Raw genomic sequence first — 19,792 nt, 5'->3', positions numbered from 1 at the left:
TGATTCAAATTCTTAAGTACATGATATTTTAAAATAAAAGCTTAAATTCTGTAGCTAGACGCATGATTCAGTAAATGTCAGGGTGGAGCCTGGCCTTCACTTTCATATTGATTTGCACTCTCAAAACTAGCTCCAAAAAGGTATTTTGAAAAAGGAGCTAGCTTTGCACTCGGTAGAGAAACTAAGAAGCAACAGTTAAGAAGCCATGAAGAGCCATTGCTTCTAGTATTTTGTATCTTCTGCATACTAATAATTTATCAATAAAGTCTTAAAAAACAGTATAAAACCAACAATACCAAGCTACTTTATGTCTATTAAAATCAGAAATGAAGAATGTGAATGCCAGAAACATATAACTTTCAGCCAAATTCAATTTTGTAAGATTTTACCTTGCAAACTAGGGGGTTAAGACTAATGCTTATAAAAAGAGCTAGTAAGTCCTCCTTTATTAATAATACAGTTTCAAGAAGTATGTAGTTGTTTGGAAGGTTCTTGTGGAAATGCATAATATTCTGTTATCTTTAAATTAAGGCACAATGGTTCATACTTTGGCTTGGAATGACACTTCTAACATACTTTGTGGGATTCAGGATACCCGTTTTACGGTGTGGTACTACCCCAACACGGTCTATGTAGACAAAGATCTTTTGCCAAAAACTCTGTATGAAAAAGATGCAAGGTAATAATACATCCTTTTGATTCATACAGTGTTAGTATGTATTTCAAATATTTTTTCAAATTATTTACTTGTTTATTAAAGAATTGTGTTAATTTTGCCAGTTGAAATAGATGCCAGAGTTGCAGTATCCAAAATTCCTTCTGTATTCTTAATTCTAGATCAGGGAATTAGGAAGAAGCTTTTTATAAGGTATACTATGATGTTTGGATTTTAAATGGTAACAGTACAATTTAAAATTAGAATGTTATTTTGATGCAGAAGCAAAATTTTAATCAAATCTTTTGAAATATTGTCTTGGCTGTTTTTGAAAATAAAATAATTGATCTGTTTAAAACATCTGTTTTAAATGAAAAGTATCAAAATATTTGGTCACAGATAACTACTTCAGCCTGTGGAACATTCCCATTAAGAAGTACTGATGTCTGTTTCTCCCTTCTTACAATACTTTTTGATATGAAATTCTTCAAATAGTACACCTCAGTTCTTAACTTTATTCTAGGAATCATAGAAGCCTTTTTTCTCCTTTTTTTTTTAACTGAAAATAGTACTTTAAAATCTAGTATTTGCACAAATACCTGATTTGCATTTGCCTTGCAGCCAGTGAATATGCATAAGTATCACTTTACTTTTGCAAGTACCTATTGAATGTTAAATAACTAGATGCTCAGATTTTTTATGATTTGAAAATAGAATATAATTATTCTCTTCCTGCTGTTCTTTTCACTAAGAAAGGAGTGAATATTAACTTATCTATCTTTCTCTAAACAGTGAATTTAGCAAAAATCCCCAGATTGTGCACTTTGTAGGAAATCAGATAACAGTTAGAAGAGCAGATGGTTCACTTATTCACCTTAATATTTCACCTTATCCTGCGATTCTTCATGAATATGTTAGTAGTTCTAAATGGGAAGATGCTGTCAGATTGTGTCGCTTTGTCAAGGTAATTTTTAATTGGCAAAGTTCAGATATAATTTCACTGAAATACTGTATTTATGTTTTAAAGTATTACTTCAGTAATGATAATTGCGTTTGAAATGTTAAGTTATTTCCATTCGTCAAACTGCTTGTTTACTTTTTACTTTGTTGCTGGTGATTTTTGGTCCGATCATGAAAATTCATAGTTCCATTTGGTCTTTGGTGTAAATAAGATTAAACAAAGATATTCATGAAAGTTAGTAATATGCTTAACTTTTCAGGACTAGACGTTAGTATAACTAATTTAAATATATATATATATCTCCATGTACAGTTATCTAGTATTTTTTCATATTTTATTTCACTTGTTTTTTTTTCCTTTGCTTTCTTTTGTATGTATTTAGACAACAGCCACAGATGAGGTGAGTCTGGCAGTCTTTAAAAAACAACGAAAAAAAACCTGCCTCCTTTTGCCCCACTAACACTTAGAAAACAGTTTAGCATTTTTGTATGATTACCATGACCTTAAGTATGTATTATTTGCATTAATAAATCAGTACACCTCTAGATAGTTTGGGTTGTATAATGATATTTATTCTGAGTGTTGCCCCTTCAGTAATTTTTATTGCAGTATTTGGCAGCGGGAACTGGCATTTCAAATCCAATGTTATATTAGCTTTGTGAGTAATTTAGATGTAACATCTTTAAAAACAGAACACCTATACTGGGTGGTAGCTTTCATACTATCATTTCTCTCTGATTACTATGAAAGTTTTATAATCAGAGGATTTTTTTTTTACCATCTTTTCATGCTTCAGCTGCATTCTTAAGGCTAGCTTTATCCAAAGAATTAAGGAATAAAGTTTTTCAGTGCTTTCTAATGAATGGTAATATTACTGTCATATTCTTCTCCCTGTTTTCTGTTAGTGAGTTTTTCCTCACTAGTCCACATCTGTCAACAAGTGTGTAAGGCCTTTCTCTCAAGAAAGACTGTAACAGAATCTTTGTTTTTGCTGTGGAGAATATTCACATCATGTGTTTCTAGGCATCTCGGGTACTTAGGTCTCAGTGTTTGAACACTTCTCCCTTCTATTGATTACAAAGGAAAGTTATTGTCTTAGGTGTAAGGTAAACGAAAACCACCTGAACGGGATGACGTGAATGTCCTTTGTGTTTCATAATCTGTGTTTGGGCTAAGGGAAGACCTGGAATGCTCTTAAATCAGCGTAAACGAAAAGCCATTGCAGTTGTTCTGTGCATTGAGTTCTTTGCTCCTCTTTCATGATTCTAAAACTCCATGGTGATACAGAGTTATTTTGCTGATTTTTGGCAACCAGACATTTCACAGTGTTTCTGATCAGTAATAAGGAAAAGGGCGATATTTCTGAGCAAAGAGAGAACAGAACCATCCTAGAAACATGGTCTTACGTAATTTCAGGCTGAGCTTTAGCATTTTATCACCTAAACAGGGAAGTGGGAAGAGAATATGAGAAAGATTTTATGAGGATTCAGTTCTCTGAACAATTTTAAACCTTGCAAATGTGTGCTGTCGGCAAAAATGATGAACTTTTCCTAAATCATGGAAGTGAGGGAAAGGGTGGGAATACATGACCAGGCACAGGGATGCTGGCAATGAAGCCACAGCCTCAGGTTAGCTTTCTGTCTTTCACTGACTTCAGTGGGTCTCATCGTTTTGTCACATACTATCGTGATCGTAAGACAGGATATGGGAAGACATTTAGAACATACTCAGTAAACTGAGAGTATACTGTGGTTTAAATCAACAGGGCTCTCAGGCTGCTCCTGAAAACCTGTCCACGTTGCAAAAACGGGTTATTTCCAAACTTGTGATTGAACATATGTAACGAAAATCTTAAAAACAACTTTATTACCAGGGTGCATATGGACTGACAAGTACATTCAAAATTATATTTGTTCTGTCTGAATTAATGTTTTTAGACATAGTAGCCTATTTACTACTAGTAGTAGACATAGTAGCCATATTAACTAGTGTAATTTAGTAATATATTTTTTGTCCTAATGTAGTCGGACTTGAAAAAGGAAGTTATCAAAATGTTAGGATTTTCCTAAAGGTTTTTCTGAGCTTGTGGGATTTTATTAAGAGTGCATAAAAATGCAAGAGTCATGAAAACAGAGAACAAAGGTGTAAATTGTCATTACCGTGAAGCTTTTCTAAAATTCTTAATTCTAAGTGTTAAATGTACTTTCTGAAAGGAGACAGAACTTCTGAAGTTCTCTTTTCAGTAGGTTCATAGTTTGTTCTCCTATCAAGATTTTTTTTCTCTTCAATTTGTAGTACCTTTATGATAAAAGTGCATTTATGGTTGTTATGGAAACTATGACACTGTAACAGCATAGTTTAATGAGATACTGGCTTTGGCAGTAAAGCCTTCCTAAGATGTCCATGTTCCCCGTGCTGCAGTTTGTCAGCATCAATTCCAGCACAATTATTTATGAGGCCAGGTTAAAGCGAACCAGGTTAAAATAATTTTTTGTAACTTGAGCCAGTGTTTGATTTCCAAAAGTAGTGTGATAGTGGCACCAGTGATTAGGTTCTAAAAGTGATGCTATGACAACAGCTCATTACTGGCTGAGCTACTGAAAACTAATGATTCATTTAGCCACATTGTCAATCACAACATCAAAAATTTTATAATGAAGGGGCTCTGAGAATTAATTTAGTAGTGGATTTCCATTAAAACATTTAGACCACAGTACAGGGAATGACATAACTGAGAAATGTGGTATCGTGGTAGAATATTTTCAGGATTTTTATAATTTATATTAGAAGTCAATTTCAGTATAATATTAAATTCATGAGGTTTTAGAAGTTGTATTTTATTTTAATTTCAGGATCAGACTATGTGGGCCTGTTTAGCTGCTATGGCAGTTGCCAATAAAGATATGGCTACAGCAGAAATTGCATATGCGTCAATTGGTGAGGTAAGAAAATGCAGTTAACTATTTCCTAGTTAAATTACTGCAAAACTAATTTTGTTAATCGACTTCCCTTAGTAAACTATCATACATTTCATTAACAGATCGACAAAGTTCAGTTTATCAATTTCATCAAAGATCTTCCATCAAAAGAATCAAGGATGGCTCATATACTGCTGTTCAGTGGAAATACCCAGGAAGCTGAAACCTTGCTTCTTCAGACAGGCCTTATTTACCAAGCTATTCAAATCAACATTAATCTTTACAATTGGGATAGGTAGTATTTCTCTAAACATAGTATGTTTATGAGCTGCCTTATTGAGGTAACATTTGAAGTATTTGGATCATTTGTTTTGTTCCAGATAATTAGCTGACTGATTTCCTATCTGTAATTGCTCAGAGCTGTAAAAAGATGACGTAAATCATATCATAACAATACACTAAAGTAAAATGGTTAATTTTTCTGTCATATTTAGAAGATAATGGTATTCTGTAATAAATATCTGAAACATTTTCAAATGATGTTTTACTTTTTCATGATTGCCAACCTGGAAACATCCTTAGTAATACCTCAAACTGCATGTGACCCTCAGTGAATTAAAGCTGTTTTGAAATATCTAGTTGCTAAAAATAGATATATAGTCATTTAGACTCCCAGCAGTGTGTAGGTGGATAAAATATGAATGAGAAAACAGGATAGGAAAAATTTTTCCTTTAGACAACAACCCAGGTTTTCTAACAGAATCTTAGGAGGCCATTTACTACTAACTGCATATGTCACTGTGGGCAAAAAGGTCTTTTTCCCCAGAAGCATATATCTGTGTTTTTTGTTGCGTTGCCTAATATGTACCATCTAAAAGCTGTATGTATAAAATAGAAGTATTCCTTATGTCATTGAGAAGAAAACACATATAAGAGTAATTAGTTACTTTAATACAATGGCTAATCTTACTCACCTTTAAAATTTTCTTAAATGTTGCATAGCATATGCTCTGGATGCACAAAATGACACTGTTCAGAGGAGATTTTTATAACTCCTGACTATAGTAACTTTACTGAAAATGATTCCTTTTGCCCCTTTTTATTGAGAACACAGAAGCCTATGCCTTCTTTTCCATTTCCTTGAAATAAAAAGCCTCCTCCTGTCAGACTCCAATCATGAGACAAAATTGTGAACAGAAATAAATTGTTGGATGTTTTTCCTAATATGCATCATAAAGTAGACAGACAGTATATGACATGTTGGCTACTTTTAACCTCCTGTGATTGGTAATAATGTAAAACTGCTTGGCACTATAGATCAGAAATCTTTGCCTGCAGCCCAGACACTGTTCAGCATGTCTTTTTTGCAAAGCCATTGTGATTGTAGTTGTGCCAGAGCATTTATATAGCCTGACAATCCCATTTTATTCCTGTTTTATTCTAGGGCACTAGAACTAGCGGTCAAGCACAAGACACATGTTGACACAGTTCTGGCTTATCGACAAAAGTTCCTAGAGGACTTCAGTAAAAAAGAAACCAACAAAAGGTTTTTACAGTATGCAGAAGGTGTAAGTATTCCTTGAAATTATTCAGCCTTAGGTGAGCTTTTTCAGCATCCACTTTAGGTCAGCCTACTCTTTGTGCTAAAAAGAAAATAATAAAAAGGTCATACATTTGAACTCTCCTTGGTTCAAATGTGGATATAAATCTTAAAGTTTTACATCTAACTGTTAAGTGCAAGTTCGTAACTTGGCTACGTGGCTACTAATATTTGCGCATGTGTTTTATTTGAAGGCACAGATATGGAATGTAGGTATTTAGTATCTGGCAAGGATTATACAAATGAAGGCACAGTTGTTTTTCATAAAGCCATAGAGACATAAGCCTTAGTATGGCTGAATATGTACCTCTTAAATATCTTCAACGTTTTTACATACTCTTATAGATAGTGGGAATAACAGTTTTTGAAGGTATCCAGACATTAAGGCCATCCATTAAGGGTGAACTATGAACTGTTTTGCCAAATATGACAAATAGTTTAATACACAATTTCATCAAACCTCTGGAAATCGTCTTCATCATCATTAGGTCATTTCAATCTATTAGCATTTCACAGATCTTAAAGACTGAGATCATATGGTTCATGATACTTCTAGCTTCAGCTAAAAGTATCTTAGATTCCACTGGAGTATCTTCTGTGCATTTTCTTTTATGAGATGTACCAGAGGTACACCTGAGACAGCAACTTAATTGAATTACAGAATCACAGAATGGTTGAGGTTGGAAGGAACCTCTGGAGATCATCTAGTCCAACCGCCATGCTCAACCAGGGGCGCCTAGAGCATGTTGGACAGGATCACATCCAGGCGGGTTTTGAGTATTTCCACGGAAGAAAACTCCACAACGTCTCTGGGCAAGCTGTGCCAGTGCTCTGTCACCCTCACAGGAAAAGAAGTTTTTCCTCATATTCAGGTGGAAATCCCTGTGTTTCAGTTTGTGCGCATTGCCACTTGTCCTGTCACTTGGCAGCGCTGAAAAGAGTCTGGCTGTGTGCTCTTGACAACCTCCCTTGAGGTATTTGTAAACATTGGTAAGATCCCCTCAGTATTCTCTTCTCCAGGCTAAAGAGGCCGAGCTCTTGCAGTCTTTCCTCATCCCCAATCATCTTCGTAGCCCTATGCTGGACTCTCTCCAGTAGTTCAATGTCTCTTGTACTGGGGAGCCCAGAAATGGACACAGTACTCGAGATGAGGCCTCCCCAGGGCTGAGGAGAGGGGCAGGATCACCTCCCTCAATCTGCTGGCAACACTCTTCCCAATGCACCCCAGGATGCCATTGGCCTTCTTGGCTACAAGGGCGCATTGCTGGCTCATGGTCAGTTTGTCCAATAAAACTCCTAAGACCTTCTCTGCAGATTGAGCAGCCCAAAGTTCTGTACTGGTTTCCCTCTCCTGTTTGTGAGCTCTCTGAGAGTAAGACTTTTTTTAAAAAGATGTGTACTCTGGCTGTATCAGATCTTTCCATGTGCTGTAGCTGCTATCTTGGATCCTTTGGATAGTACCCATTACACTTTTATTAAAACTTAATTTATAGTGTAAGGCATTAGCTTTTAGCGCTTCTAAGGATGTTTTGTTTCCTAAACAGAAGAAAAATCTGCAAGGTGTGTAGGCATCTGATAAGGAAGTCTGCAGTACTTTATCTAGAGGATGGAGAAAAGATAAGAGATTCCAAGTACTCTTATTATACATCAATTTCAGCAGCTAAGCTGTCTGGGTCTTCTATGTGCTTTAGACCCATTAGTGAGCAAAGATCAATGCATCTGGAAGAAGCATTTTTAGATAATTTAGATAATAACTTTTTAGATAATACTGTCTTTAAATCATAATAAAGCTAATTTCTGGAAGGGATCCTAAGCAGTAGTGCCTTGACAGTGGCAAGGTGTGAAGAGGACCTTTTTAAGTGTTTCATCTTGCTCTCCGTCTTGAACTTCAGGTTTCAGAATGCAGAAAGTCATCAAATGCTTGGGTTGTAATCCATATCTGTGTTCTGGAGGTCTTGGCTGATAGATCTAAAATTAAAAGGCAACATATCCAATGAAGTGGATTTGGCGGTCTTGGCTACAGTGTTAACAAAATTCTTAGTGCAGCCTGTCAAGCTCAGGTAGCAGATCTAGAAGCAAACAGTAAGAGCATCGAAGAGAAAAGGCAAGGTTTTATGCTGTTCTTCCTCCTCAGACAAAAGGGGAACAGAGAAGGGATTTGTCTCACTTTCCCTCTAATCACCTAACATTTCTTCAGGCTTAAGCAGGAAGTTCTTACCTCTTTTCCGTACTGCAGCAGAGACCGCTGATCAGCAATCAGATGCAGAATCTAAACAATGTGCTTAGTTGTTATTTCTCACATCTTCATATGTAAGGTATTATGAACCTGCTATGTATACTGAAAGTCTGTATCTTGGCAGTTACTAGGTGTCACTGGCAAGGATCATTGACTTCACTGGCAAGTAGCCCTTGGGCTAGCTGGCAGAATTAGCCCTTAGGTATGTTAGCATCTGTGTGACATCTGTTAAAGCAAACACATTCTTTCTTAGAGCTCCATAAAGATTTCAGTCATCAGATCTAAAGCACCTGGACCCAGCAAATACATCCTGAATTGAAGGATAAACCTTTTCACATGAAAATGTGGGTACAGTTGCATCTTCCCTAATAGAAGATCTTCCTGTTATTTTGTGAGTTAACACAATAACAGTTACTCAGAAAATTGCTTGTGCCGCAGTTGAGGTATTTTTTCCCAGCCTATCTTTGATACTCCTCCTGCAGTGAAATTGAACTTCACAATTACACTTTTGTCCAGTTTTTGGATGTTTTTCACAGTCATCAAATACACCGTGATCCACTCTTTCTTGTCAAGTATTTGTGGGAGAAAAAAAGGCAACTGTTGTACCCCACTGTACCATGGATACTGTACTATATCTGTTGTCTAAAGTTTCACTGAAATAAAATACAGTCACAAGATGATGATTTTCTGCAGCTGGAGAAGTGCCAAGATAAAGTTGAAACATGTATTGATGCAGAGGTAAAATTTCAAGTGGAAATTTGATTTCTGTTATATCAGATAACTGATGTATATGCCGTCATTTTACCTGATGGACTTCAGGTGTGGTCAAAAGAAGTTATACCATGTGCTACTGATAAAGGGCTACATTTTGAATAATAGGACACAGATTTCATTGTATTTCGTTAGATGAGAGGCAGTAGACTGATCTAAGTTATTTTCATGTTTTAATGTTTTATTACCAGGTGCAATGAGATATAGTCATATTTGTTTTTTTAAAAATCAAGTTTGTTTTGTTTTAAGTATGGAAAGCTCAATTCATTAGAACTTGACAGTTCTTGATGCTTTATATTAATGTAAGCTGTAACTTACAGGTGAAGAACTATGTGACCATAGATAAAGTCACTTAACAAATTGTAACTTGACATTTTCCTGTTAAGGAATAGGTATCCATGTAACCTCTCTGTATAATGTTAGTTGACCTCTGCATACTCTCTTTTCTGTTCTTGCAGCTGGAAGTTGATTGGAATAAAATCAAAGCCAAAATAGAGATGGAAATTGCTAAAGAAAGACAACGAGCAGCAACAGCAGATAGTCCAGCAGTAAGAGCTGGTGTAACTGTACAGCAATAACTGTTATTTTTGTCATATTAACAAGTGTTTTGTGAATATTTTTTACAACCATATATTGATAAATCTAAGTAAAAAAAGAAAAAAAAAGGAAAAGAAACATTTTGTGGGGAACAGGGTTGAGAAATGGTGTAATTCTTGCTAATTGTTGGTTGACAGGCGGAATTATTTATTTACTCAGTCCAATTCTGAGCTGGAGTTACATTCTGATTCCCTGACTCCAGTGAATAGTTACTCAGTAGGCCGTGATATATGTAGGAGAAAAAAAAAGGGAAAATCGTTTTTGTCTTTCCATTATTGGCTTTTAAATTTTCATTGCCATTAAAGTTATTTAATCTAATTCACTCTAGTTAAGCACTGAATTCTATGTTTAAGCATCTAGTTAAGTAATTTAGTTATTTCTGCATCTTCAAGTACCTCTGAAAAGCAGGTGACTTGTTAAATTGCCTTACAATGACTGTAACAAATTATAAATGTTGAAAAAAGGAGCTTGCACTTGTAAACTGCAAAAGAATGTTTCACTTAGTTACACATAGTTTTGGTAATATATACGCTCAGAAGTTCTTCAGTAGATGATTTCAGATTATTTCAACAACTCAGATTTGTCACAGTAACACACTATTATTTTAATGATAAAAGATATCTTTTAAGAAAACATGCGTTATCATGAAATTATTAAAGCATCATTTAAAATACTAGGGAATGTGCTTTGAATTTTGTTTGAAGTAACAAACAGCTTGGAGGCTGGTTTTGCAGTATCTAACATATGTATTGACAATGATATTCAGAGCTTCCAAAAGTTAAAGTGTCATATTCACTTTTAAAAAGGAAAGCTTTCCATGTTTTTTTTCTGCCCAAAGCACTCAATTTTAAACTAGTTCGGTTTAAAACAATTTGTCGTTGTTATACATGTGTATAACATGTTTCATCAATACATACTTTTCTTTGTTTTACATATGAAAGTGATGCATATTTAGACACCCTTTGCAGAACACTTTTGCAGTATCAGGCATGAGTAGACTATTCATAATTAACTTTGTAAAATATGCATTTTTCAAATATTACCACCAGTATGTTAATTATCTGTATATATATTGAATTTCTTGTGTTTAATATTTTGTTTTGTAAATCATTATATGGCTGATACAGGGTTTTTTTGCATAGTTCATCGATTTCCTAATAAAAATTCAAATAAAGGTGATTCTTTTTTTTAATGTTATCTAATAGATGGTGAATGAGATGTTCTCCATTGATTTACCTGACTGCTAAATGAAACAACAGTTTTGATGTAGCACCCTGGGCTCATTTGATGCTCCCCAGGATTCTGGTATTCTGCACATGTGGCAAAGTCAGCACCTTCATCCTCCAGTGACTTGCAGGAAGCACTTACTAGTTCTAGAATCAACTGCAAAATATCATTAATGGCAAATATTTAATGTTAAGTTTGTGAATCCTGGCACAGATTTGTAATGCAATATTAGCAGTTTTTGAAGGCCAGGCTAGTGGTGGTACATATTTCAGGATCTCAGTTCAGTTTTGGGCTTTTACTCTTGAGCCAGGTGGAAGTACAGCAGAAGCATCAAATTTATTTAGCTTCTAAAAAATGCATACTGCAACAATTAGTCATTGTAGAAATTGGGGGGGGGGAGTAATGAGTGCTGTGCTAGCAAAGACACTGTGTTAGAGTGACTGCCCTTCAGGTTGGTGTCTGTTTCATTCCCAGAAAATGGTACAGCGGCGCTTCCATGCTGGCTCTCCATGTCTCAATGGCAAGTGCACTTTTAAGTGATGAAAAAGGTTGTTTAGTTCCTAACCAAAGTACAATGAAAATCTTAAGTTATTTACTACTGATCAGATTCATTTTTCCATATTCAGGCAATCCTGAACTAGAGGCCACTGAGAATGTTTGTGTAAAATAGAAAAAGAATTTGTAGCTAAGGACTTACTCATCAAGTCTTGTTATCTGTAGGGCTATATATTTTGAGCAGCTTGTGAGTACCTTGAATATATAAATTGCTGAAAATTATATACTCAATTTTCTGAAAGAGCATTGTTTAATCTTTAGTTTCACCAGATTCTAATATGGATGCAACATGGTACGATTTTATACCTTGAGTATAAAATACAAATTTCAGGATATTCTCAGGAAAAAAGCATTCTTATATGACTTATCTAGGATTGTTGTAGAGTTTTTATGTATTGTGATTGCAGTTCCAAGAAAAGTGCTGTCTGTCCAGTGCAAGATAATTTTATGCTGGTTTGTTTGTGGGATTTCAAAGTTCTGCATTTTTCCATACCTGTTTTTAGTAATTTGGGTAGATCACTTAATGAACTAGTCTATTTACTAGAAGAATACAGATGTTTCAAGGAAGAGTATTTGTAACAAGCTGCAACAAACATTGCTAATCTGCTTTAGTGGGCTATTTCTGGTGTATTGCATATAAGATTTGCATATTAGCAAATGCAAGTGTAAGACCAAGAATGCTTTCATCCTGCCTGTGATGTTTGTGTCATATTATCTCTTCTTCCAAACCCTGAAATAAAACCTTCCAGGGCTGTAAAAGAAATAGCTAATCAATTACTGATTGTTTTATTGTCCAGCACAAGAACAGTGCAAGAACTTGTTTCAGAACCAGAGATTACCATAACTGAAAGATAATTGTTTTATTTGGTATTACGATTGATCGGTTATTCAGAGATAACCACAGTTTTGCCTTAGCAGGATGTGCGTTGTATTTCATATAATACATTTAAATTTTTTGTAGTATTGATGTTGGCAATAGTAAACCCTCTTTGGTTGTAAGAAGTAGGATTAAAATGAATGTGTGAAAAATATTTCTTTAGTGAGGTAAAAGCTAAGACCAGTATTTAAAAGCCATAATTGAATTATGAAAATAATACACTGAAAAAATGCTGTGTATTAGGTAGCACTTAGGTCTTTCAAACTTTCAAATGTTACAGATATTGCACTTAGGGGCATGTGGGCTCAGAAGCTTTACATGAAAACATGCAGAACTTCTAACTGCGTAAAAAGAGACAAATCTAAATAATGTGTCAGGATGAAGTCAGTACCCTATACTGCAATAGAGAACATCCATATTTACATCCTAACCTTCAAGTGTTGTCCATCACCTGTTCGACAGTGCACGGAGTAGACAGAGGTAGTGCAGCCTGTTCCCTGCGGATGGCTTTCTGTTGATGGTGCCCAGCAGCCGCCGTAAGTTTCCGAGGGAAGTTAGTGACAGGTGCCAATGAAGACTGATTGCAATGAAGAGCAGTGGAAAGAATGTTTTTAGAACATCCTCTTGGCTTTGATGAAGAATTTTGAAATTGCTATTTTAATCTTGCTTTGCATAATCTTTAACTTTCACTATCACTCTGGCTGCAATTATTCCAGGTAATGCAAATGGTTAAAGAAACATTACTCTTAATTTTTACCTCTGCTTAAGTCTTTTATAGTTTGTTTTTCCTTATATATTTCAGAGGAAAAAGAAAAATAATTGTTGTATTCTGATATCTAAGACACTATGGCTATGAGATTTATGTTTGACTGTAGAGTTTTATCCTTTGGAAATAGTGTAGGATAAAGCTTTGAATAATCTGATACAAAACTTAGTTTGATGCAGTTTATGTAGAGCCTTTCCCTACTGCAGGGAACAAATGTTCAATTCTAACAGACTCTCTGTGTAAGGTAACTATAGGTATATCACATTTGCTTTAGAGGCCAGAAGTTGTTGTGTGTCTTAGTAGTATCTTTATGTGAGGGAGGTGATAGGTAACAGCAGGTAAGAGGTGTTGTCTGAGTGTGTCTGGGAGTTGCAGCCTCTAGGTTTTGACTCTGTTATGTCCTTTGTAGCCCTTCCGTGCCTTGCTTTTTCTGTCTACAATGATATGTACCTGCCTATGTTGCAGAATTTGTTCCAAGAAGTTAATGCACATAATGCACTTAGAGGGAAGGCTGGCAGATTACAATTTTACTGATTTTCAATCCCCAAACTAATAAATATTAATAAATTTCATGGCACTTTGTGCAGGTAGCCATTACTATTATTCTCTTATTCATGGATGAAGACCCTTGCTGATGATCATCCAGCAGGCCCATGCTAGCTGGAATTAGAAGCAGACCATTTGTCTGTCTTTAACATAGCTGTATTTATTGATCCAAACAATTGTCATGAGTCCGTCTTGGTCCCTATTAGGAACTAGGATATTTTGTGAAGACAGTTCAAATGCCGAGGAATCATTTTCGCAGCAGGGTGCGAGATTTAGCTGTGCAGCTCTCATTGAATGTAACAGAAATTGCCCGGGTACAACGTGACCAAGGTTTGGTAGCGAGGAGTTGCAGCTGGATCTGTGTGTATGGTTAACACAGCTGTGGAAGAAGCTTCATGAGGTCTGCCTCTAGCTATGCTGGGATCTCATCCAAATGCATTCTGTTAAAAGAAAAAGTTCACTATTTTAGATAACGAAAAAGTCCAGAAATTTCCTCTGAGACTTAGCCTTTGCTATTTCTTCAGAAAATATGTAGATCTGAATGAACAGTGAATGGAAATACTGATGGTAAAAGAAAAAACTGATAACAGAGGAGCTCTCTGTAGAATTGTAACATGTCAATACCTCTAATTCCAGTAGAAGCCAAATAGGAACCAAAAAAATGTGTTCCACTAATAGAGTGATACTTAGGAATGGCAAACACTTCAAAGTTATGAAATACACTGTTTTTTCTGCTTGTAAAGCAGTAAAGTATTTTGAGAGCTGTATCATACTGGCCTGATGCCAGCCTTTACAAGATTTTTCTGGCATATCCGGCAAATCTGCCTGAAAATTAATATAAGCCCACTGTGTTTGTTTTGGGCCACTCTGCCAAAATGATTAAACTCCCTTACAATTTAATTTTTAATAATAAAAAAAAGCTAGGTGTTTTCATCATTTATAAATAGAAGGCATCATTTTGGCAGGATACTAATTTTGTATTTTGCCAGAAGATGCTTTTGATTTTTCTGCTCTTCCTGTGGGATGCAGGGGTAGCAGGAGAGACAGGAAGGATGGGGTGTGCTATGCCGCCACAGTGCTTTCGTGCGTATCCAGTCACCGGGAGTTCGAGAGCCCTTTGTGGCCTTTATTCTGCTCGTTGTGGTTGTATGTCCTAATGAACTGTTTGCATTATGGTCCTGCAAGCAAAGGTTCTTTGTTCTGAGGGGTCGTTTGCAGCTGCAGGGCTAGCCTGCCGCCTGGCAAGATCCCCCAGGTCTGCGTCAGCTCGGGATTAATTTTGGTTGCCCACAGGTTTGTCTGATATGTTTGCGTTAGCTGAAGTACGACTGTGCTGAAGTTGCAGCTGATTCCTGTGCCGATGTGTGAGACCGGAATAGAGCCCAACATCTCCTGCTTCCCGGCAGAAGGGTAGGGCAGTATAGTTATGGCAGGCACCTAGAATGGAGGCGCTACTGGAATAAATAAATGAAAAAATTCTGTAATGTATGGACAGTTTCTTTCAGCAGATACATTTTTGTGGCTGTGGTTTCACATTCATTGTTTAGTTCCAATGTGCAAGTCCTGTCCTCAGTATTAGTCCCACTATCACTCACTATTATACTGAAATATGAATAACAATAATAATAAAGCATGTTTTTACAGTGGACATCACTCCCTGTAGCATATATTTTCTGAATGTAGTGTGTATCAAATGATCCAGATCACTTAGAATAGAAGTATCAATCCTGGCACAACATTTAACCATATATAAAAGTTTTAGGCCGTGTGACACTGCTTTTGTGGCTAAATACTGCTTTGGAAGCATATGAGATTGATCAGTCAGTGTAAACATGATAAAAGCAATACAGGAATATGCCAGTAAAGATTCTCCTACATAATCTATGCTGTCTTGAGTGGTGAAAAGAGCTGTTGAAGCTTTTTGAGCTATTGAAGTAAATACTCATTTGCAAGGGACTAGTATCTGCTTTTTTTCCTACTTTAACCCTCCTAATAAAATTTTGAGGTGTAAAGTTGAAATCTGGGACAATGGGAAGAAGTGACTGGAAAGCAGAATAACCTGCCTGGTGGTGTAGCTACCTTCTGCCTCAAGAGCATCTTACACGATGATGGCAAACACCATCTTAAAAATATAAATAGAACAGGAGAAGTCTCTTTGGGCTTTCACAAACTGATCTGAGTGTGCAAGCATCAAAAAAACTATTGCAAGTGATTACTCTTCCAGGAATTACAATTTTTGGGGGTAGACAGACATCTGAAATGAATGGTCAGTGAAGAACTCAATCGTTCATCATTTTTTTCCAATAGTATGGACATGGAGCCTCTTATGACTCCATGGTATTCCATATTAATTAACCAATATACATACTAATTTCCTTTCAAAACAGGACACACAAAGTTCTGTATAAGTGCAAAGTAGGTGATATGTGACTTGATTTTATTCATGTAGATTAAGTAGGGATTAGATCATGCTTTTAGCTTGCTTGTCCATAGAAATAGGAATCTACAATACAGAAATAGCAAGGCCAACTGTCATGTAATAATGATGAGAGAATGAAAGTTCTATTTTTTAAATTAATAAAAATACAATTTTAGTGAAAAAGATTAAGGTTAATCATGTCTAGAAAGAAAGGCAATGTAGGTATAAAATACTCTGAGGAGAGTTAAACACAAATCACAAACATGGAAGAAAAAAATAAGAAAATACAAACTAATGAGCTGTTAAATCCATGATCACCATGGCTATGACCTGGCCAAGACTTGTGCGCGTGTCCTGTGGCTACCCTAGCTGGCTCACAAATAACGCTTGTTATTTGCTGTGCATAGGACAAAACCTCTCCCCCCTCTTTTCCTGCACTTCATGCTTTGGATTGGAAGCTTGCTGGGTTTTAAGATGTTCGGATTTTATGAGGTACCACCTCTCCAGCTGACTGCACCCGGCTGCAAAAGTGCGTGCCAGGAACACGCAGGGGCGGGCTCCCCGTGCCTTGCTTAGATGTAAAGCTTGGGATATGTAAAGGACACGATGAAAATTTCAACAGAAGCAGAGGTGAAATTCTTGGTGAGCACAGGAGAGCCCAGGCAGGACCTACCTGTTTGCTGCTGCTCTAAGGGGGGATGAATTTCAATTACATTAGAGCGTAGTGTATTTGGAAGCCAATTTGGCTCATTATTTGTTTTCAGTTGCCTTATTTCACTCTGGAATAGTCAAAGCTATAACTAAACAGCTTTCTAAAAAAACCTGAGCTCTTGACAAACGTTGATGTTACCACCTACAAATAGAGGGAATTTGGAAAAAGTGCCATTTAGCGGTTTTTATGTATTCCGTGATTGATATTCAGTGTATAGATTTCAAGACTTCCATTACTTCTATTCTGTATTTGTGAATTAGTGACACCACGTTTTTTCAGTGGACCCAAGATCAGCTGGCATTTCGTGATTCCATAAATACGGTTCGTGCTGAGTAGGTCTAACTGATTAGGTGGTTTTGGCAGTCAGTGGAACAAGGAGAAGAGTGTGCGTTGAGTCGTACGTTAACGTACAGAGCACAGAGCGATTCGTCTCTTCAGCAACAGCCAACGTTGTCTGGCTCGTGACCTCTCTCATGATAATCTTTTCACCTTCTCGTAAAATTCTGTGACTAATACATCCTGTGCACTAATATTTTGTTCTGTGAGAGTGAAGAAAAGTTTGTGTGAACTTTCCATATGGAAGAGCTTGTGTTTCCCATGTATATTTTTGTTGATCCGATTCAGGCAAGGGTTTCCTCCTGCTATAAAACTTAAAATACTGAAATGTAAATTATCTGCATGTTTTAATTTAGGCACCTTCACCCAACTGTAAATGTTTATAATCAGGAGTAAGTGCTTCATATGAAAGTATGACGGTCTGATATCTTCAAGGAAATAAAGGGATAAGTTAGTCCTTAGCACAGAGCTAGGCAATATGCCTGGAACAATCAGATGAAACGGCTGCGTAAACAGTGTCGTGTTTAATTACTTCCATGTCTTTTATAACGGATTTGCAAGATTTTTTTTCTTTATATTGAGAAATAGCTTTGGTAGTAGGCATTTTGCAGTTGGGAAATACTCTGATGTCTTTCCAACATACCCATTTGGGTTTCCTTTGAGGGTAAATAGGTGTGCAAAGGATAAAGCAGAGGGCTCTCGTATGTGTATCTATGTGCACTGTAAAAGAACCTTGCTTCCCCCCCCAAGTGCTAACTTCAAGCTAGAACAGATCCTTTTTATTAGTTTGTTTGGGCATAAGCCTATTGCCATAATGGGCCGCCCAGCATTGCCCTTATTTTGAGCGATTCCTGTCTCCGGCGAGAGCTCTAAGCTGAGGGGAGGAGGAAGCTTGTGATGATGGCAGAGGAAGCGGAGATCAGTTGGCCGTTTAAGGCTGAGTTAGATGCTCCAAGCTAAACTGGACCGTGATGTAAATTAGGACAATCTCAAATTCTGCTTGCTTTATCTTTGCACAAACCCAATGATCACGAGTGCTGCAGGCACTTTGCAGGAGTGTCCGCTGAGCGTTTTATAACGCTCCTCATTAAGACGGAAAAAAAAGAAAAGGCAGGAGGGATTCTCTGGGATTTTGCCTGTTTATTAAGAGCGCTAAACATTATTCCCAGTGCCGTAATCCACCTTCGTGCTAGCCCTCGGACTGATGTAACCGAGGACGCTCCACGTGAGAGAGGAGCAGAGGATTGGGGCTGTTCCTTTAGCTTTTAACCGTCTCAGGACTTCCCTCCCTCAGCTTTCTCGTAGCTGTTAGATAACTCCACAGAGACCAAGGGCACTCTGCTTTAGAAAGACCGACTATGCTAGTTCCACTTTCTGGAAAAGATCTTACGAAAAAACTAATCTTACTGTCCTTAAAATCTTCCCGGTCTCGCCCCTTGCATTAGCAAGACCTAAAATCAGTAGTGCTTTGCGAGAGGAGATTTTTCTCCGGTGCGTTACGTTCCCTGTGATCTCCATACCTGGTCAGGATTGGCTCTACCCTCAGGGCTTAATCTCAATTCCAGTGAAAGCAGGATTGGTGTTTAAATTAGATAGGAGGATCTTATTTCTAAATGGAGCATCATGCAATGTCTTTTGCGCTTTACCGTTTTGAGCCACACTAATTATTGCAATAAATGCTTAAAAGCAGTAGCAAGAAAGATTTCAAAATTTGCATCTCCGCATCGGTGTCTATATCCATGTAGTTGAAGTACATTCAAACGGCTTTTAAGGCAGCTCTGTTGCGTACAGCACGTGCGCTCACGAGGGCTACTGCCCCGGCTCTCGGCTCCGCTGCGAAACTCCGCGGGCGCCGGAGGAGCCGCCGCCGCTCGAGGCCCGGGAAAACCTGCAGACGCAGAACGCGGCGACGGACGCCCGGCGCTTTTCCTCTTGGCTTCCTCCGATTTGCTCCCGCCGGGTGCGACGGGAGGCAGCCGCGGGGCCGCGGCGCCTTCCTCGCCTTGCCCTGCTCCCCGCGCTCGGCGCTCCCGCCGGCTGGGGCTCTCCCACAGCTCCCGCCCGCGCTGCTGCGGCTGTGCGAACCGTTCCAGGAGCTCCCGAAGGAGCACGCTCGGGGCTGGCTTCGGAGCGCGGGGGCCGCGGGGCCGCCCCCGCGTTAGCTCCCGGTCGGGCCAGCGAAGAGCGCAAGCTGAAGTGCATCGCTTGGCGGTTTTCAAGCACCTCTGTAACTGTAAGAAGGCTTCAGAAACAAGAAGGTGACTCTGCATATGTTAAAAAAAGAAAAAAAAAAAAGCCATTACCTCACAGTTCAGAAATCTCTACTGCCAGCAAATATTTTCTTTCAGACTATTAAAAAAAGGGAAAGTGAGAGAGCATCGAACGCTCACGCATGACTGTGATTCCTTCCCAGCCTAGGTCATTTCCCCCCTTAACACTTTTGGATGATCTCCAGCAACGAAATGTGTTTTCTTCACATAAATAAGATGTGGAAATATTGCAGCAGAATTTTATCAGTATCGGGTGCGTGGCCAGACGTAACGGATGCCGTGTTACGGTTAACGTCCTCTATTTTCTGCCTTCTGCTAAAATAAGCGTTAGAAAGACTTGCTCATG

General features: G+C 37.7%; 1 protein-coding gene across 4 annotated transcripts in view; it reads left to right on the top strand.

Moving 5' to 3' along the window:
• IFT80 (intraflagellar transport 80) overlaps window positions 1-10,860 on the top strand; it is a 62,686-nt gene extending 51,826 nt beyond the window's left edge. For 3 of the 4 annotated variants that reach the window (XM_062582520.1, XM_062582519.1, XM_062582521.1), the window contains 6 exons: window positions 532-679; window positions 1,448-1,619; window positions 4,469-4,558; window positions 4,657-4,829; window positions 5,979-6,102; window positions 9,600-10,860. In XM_062582520.1, the coding sequence (XP_062438504.1) occupies window positions 532-679; window positions 1,448-1,619; window positions 4,469-4,558; window positions 4,657-4,829; window positions 5,979-6,102; window positions 9,600-9,719 (827 nt within the window). In that variant the 3' untranslated portion in view covers window positions 9,720-10,860. Of the gene's footprint in view, window positions 1-531; window positions 680-1,447; window positions 1,620-4,468; window positions 4,559-4,656; window positions 4,830-5,978; window positions 6,103-9,599 lie in introns of those variants that run through there. The other variant, XM_062582522.1, reaches the window with a different exon arrangement.
• Window positions 10,861-19,792: the final 8,932 nt, after the last annotated feature.

This window comes from Rhea pennata, chromosome 9, assembly GCF_028389875.1.
Source record: "Rhea pennata isolate bPtePen1 chromosome 9, bPtePen1.pri, whole genome shotgun sequence".
In the NCBI taxonomy this organism is placed as follows: Eukaryota; Metazoa; Chordata; class Aves; order Rheiformes; family Rheidae; genus Rhea; species Rhea pennata.
The sequence above is the reverse complement of the archived record's forward strand: the minus strand, read 5'-3'. Positions and strand labels throughout refer to the sequence as shown.